Below are 2,865 nucleotides of genomic sequence, written 5' to 3'. Positions count from 1 at the left end.
CAGCAGGAAGAAATGAAAAAATATTCTCATTTTTGGGTATTTTTTAATCCATTAGACAACTAAGAATAACATTACGTTTCCAAGTAATCAATAGTTACCGGCAGAATATAGTTTGGGAAGACAATAACGGTGGCTCTGGAGAAGACTCTTTTCCAGGTATCCACAATCTCACTCTGGCCACTTGTGACATATTGTCTCAATCGAGCAGCAAGTATTTGTTCATGGATGGTCCATACAAGAGGAACATTTTTAAAAGGTTCCTGCATAAGACTGTAACAAGTAAAACCTTTTATTTTATTGCATCATAGTAAGATAAAAGGAGAATAAATTACCAACTCCGTGGTATTGGATTGATTACACGAAGAAGAGAGGTGCTCACCAAGACAAGAAACCTGCAGCTTTAAGAGAGTTCACAAGTATGCCATCATAGCTGCAAAACACAAGGACATAATTAGAGTGTAAATCAGAAACTGCATGTTTCTTCCCTCAGCCACACATTACTTTTCCTGTGTAGCTCATCTTACTTGAGTAAATTCATAGGTCATTATGGAGAAACTATGTCAATTTTGCAGTAATAGGGACCAAACTACAAGGCAGAATATGTAGAGGAACGCAATGGAATTTCCAGAGGAAGTTAATCACCAAGAATATTTATTTGCGACATTATAAGAATAGATATGAAAATCTTTATAAAAATATAGTTTTCATAAACTTCTTCCACCAGAAGAACAAAAGAGTTTAGATTCACTCCTAGTAGGAGGAAAAATATATCGTAGAGTACGTCCCTAATAGTAGACCAGAATGAAGATCATCTAATAGCTTCTAGGATTCTAATTTTGAGTGTGATGTCCGTACTTTAACCAATCTACACTGAATTTCATGTTCTCATCTGCTGTGATAACACTGATAGGAACTCCTATCTTTCTCCAGACATCATGTGTTGGACCATTTTCCAATGAGAAAACCTGCAAATACCAAAGATAAACTATGAGACTTTGACCTCATGCTCTGACTGATGTTGGAAAACATGAAACTGTTAGATATCTCCATAAATATTGCACTCAAGTTCCTTCATATTGTTGAGAGAAAACTGAGAAAAATACTACACAATGTCATCAATGTTTATGGTTTGCCTTCCCCAATCTGGATCACATATTGGTGTCACACGAATGAGTGATTGACACGTGTTCTTTTTCTAAATTATAGTACAATTGAAAAAGGAGGGGCCGCATACAATATATGTGACATAAGTGTGTGACACGAAACGGTGATAAAAGATCCTTCCCCGTCTTCCCCATCTCAGCTAAAAGAACAATTAGATTGAGCCACCCACATCTTCATTTTTATACCAGATTTTAATGTGAAACATATAACATGTCTCCGAATAAATTTCCTCAAGCCTCAAAGATCCATACGTATTGAGCATGATTAAGCTAGCAAATAGTTTTGACATAAAAATTGCATGATCTTTGAAGTAAATCCATCGAATGCTAGTCTATATTTAGACAAGTGGTGTACAACTAAAGTATCATCCAAATTCCATCTTAAACACAACATATCTACATTCTGTTTTCCTATTATTGATCAATGAACTAGATGAGATAGCAGGTCACCCAAAAAAAATCGGAGGAAATAATAGAGAAAAACTCAAAAGGGACATAATCACAATGACAAGAGAGACAATAACAGAAAACTCCAACAGAACTAACCAGTTCCTTTCCCTTACAAATGATTGCAAGAAATATGAAATGCAAATGACTGATTGGTTAATCACCTCAATTTCATATCCAATTTCCAGCAGAGCAGTAGCCACAGTAGCCATTAGTATCTGATGTTGATCAACCCACAGATCTGCGAAAACCTACAAACCCATATCAAAACACCCTCTTTTAACAACACAGCTTTCAAATCTAAGCTACTGGCCAAAAATTCGAAATACAAAAAAGTCAGAATTTACACTCAGGAAAAAGCAACAACAGTCCACACAAAAACCCGAATAAACAAGAATCAAACTCAACAGACCAACACCCAACTGATTAAAAGAAAAGGAAAATCTTCATAATGATTACCAAGGCAAGCTTTGGTTTCCTGTATCCAAATCTCACAACCCTTTTGGAACCAACAATTCCATTCATCAAATTAGCATCCTTTTGAAACTTGTCCATGAATTTCAAAGGCTCAAAATTTATATCTTCAGCAAAATCCAACTCTTTCAAGAATGCCAACTCCCCAAAATTTGCTTCACCATTCTTCCTAAACAAATCGTGGGCTTTCTCAGATTTACTTCCATACTCCATGACAGAGCCAGGCAAGAAGAAAATCTGGAAGAGGAAAACAAAGAAGAAGAAAACAGCGACTGCGCAGCCACTGCACAAATCAACTGCAGATAGTCAATCCTCTTGGAAAGCACCAATCTTGCAAATCTTGATCTGCTCCTTTGGCCCAAAACTCCATTATTACTGTTCCTAAGAGATGATGAACGCAGCAGATGGTAATCCCTCTTCAATGGCAGCCCAGTTTCAAGTGAACCCATTTACACTCCCATCAAGAAGAACAACACTAAAAGCCTCAATCTTTATAGCTACACATGAGTAGTCTACATCTATATGTGTGTTCAAGAACGGTAGCTGCACGCATATATTTCCCTAAAAATATGCAAAAAAGACAGCTCTTTAGGGATGATGAGATGATGGGATTTGTATTTTTATTGGGCTAAAAACCAAGAATGGTGTATAAAATGACTAAATAAAGTGGAATACCAGTGCTTTTGTTTTCTTTCTCTTGTTGTGTAAATCTATTAAAGAATTCAAGTGGAGATGGCTGTGTGAGTTCTAGAGGGGGGGGGGGGGGGGGGGGGGGGGGGGG

At 37.0% G+C, this 2,865-nt stretch overlaps 1 protein-coding gene across 1 annotated transcript in view; it reads right to left on the bottom strand.

Annotated features, from left to right (window-relative positions):
• Window positions 1–2,777, bottom strand: part of LOC105173116 — a 7,608-nt gene extending 4,831 nt beyond the window's left edge. The window contains 6 exon segments of the mRNA XM_011094771.2: window positions 99–270; window positions 380–430; window positions 856–965; window positions 1,775–1,861; window positions 2,070–2,372; window positions 2,375–2,777. Coding sequence (XP_011093073.1) covers window positions 99–270; window positions 380–430; window positions 856–965; window positions 1,775–1,861; window positions 2,070–2,372; window positions 2,375–2,533 — 882 coding nt within the window. The 5' untranslated portion in view covers window positions 2,534–2,777.

The sequence above is a fragment of the Sesamum indicum genome, linkage group LG11, assembly GCF_000512975.1.
Source record: "Sesamum indicum cultivar Zhongzhi No. 13 linkage group LG11, S_indicum_v1.0, whole genome shotgun sequence".
Classification (NCBI taxonomy): Eukaryota; Viridiplantae; Streptophyta; class Magnoliopsida; order Lamiales; family Pedaliaceae; genus Sesamum; species Sesamum indicum.
The sequence above is the reverse complement of the archived record's forward strand: the minus strand, read 5'-3'. Positions and strand labels throughout refer to the sequence as shown.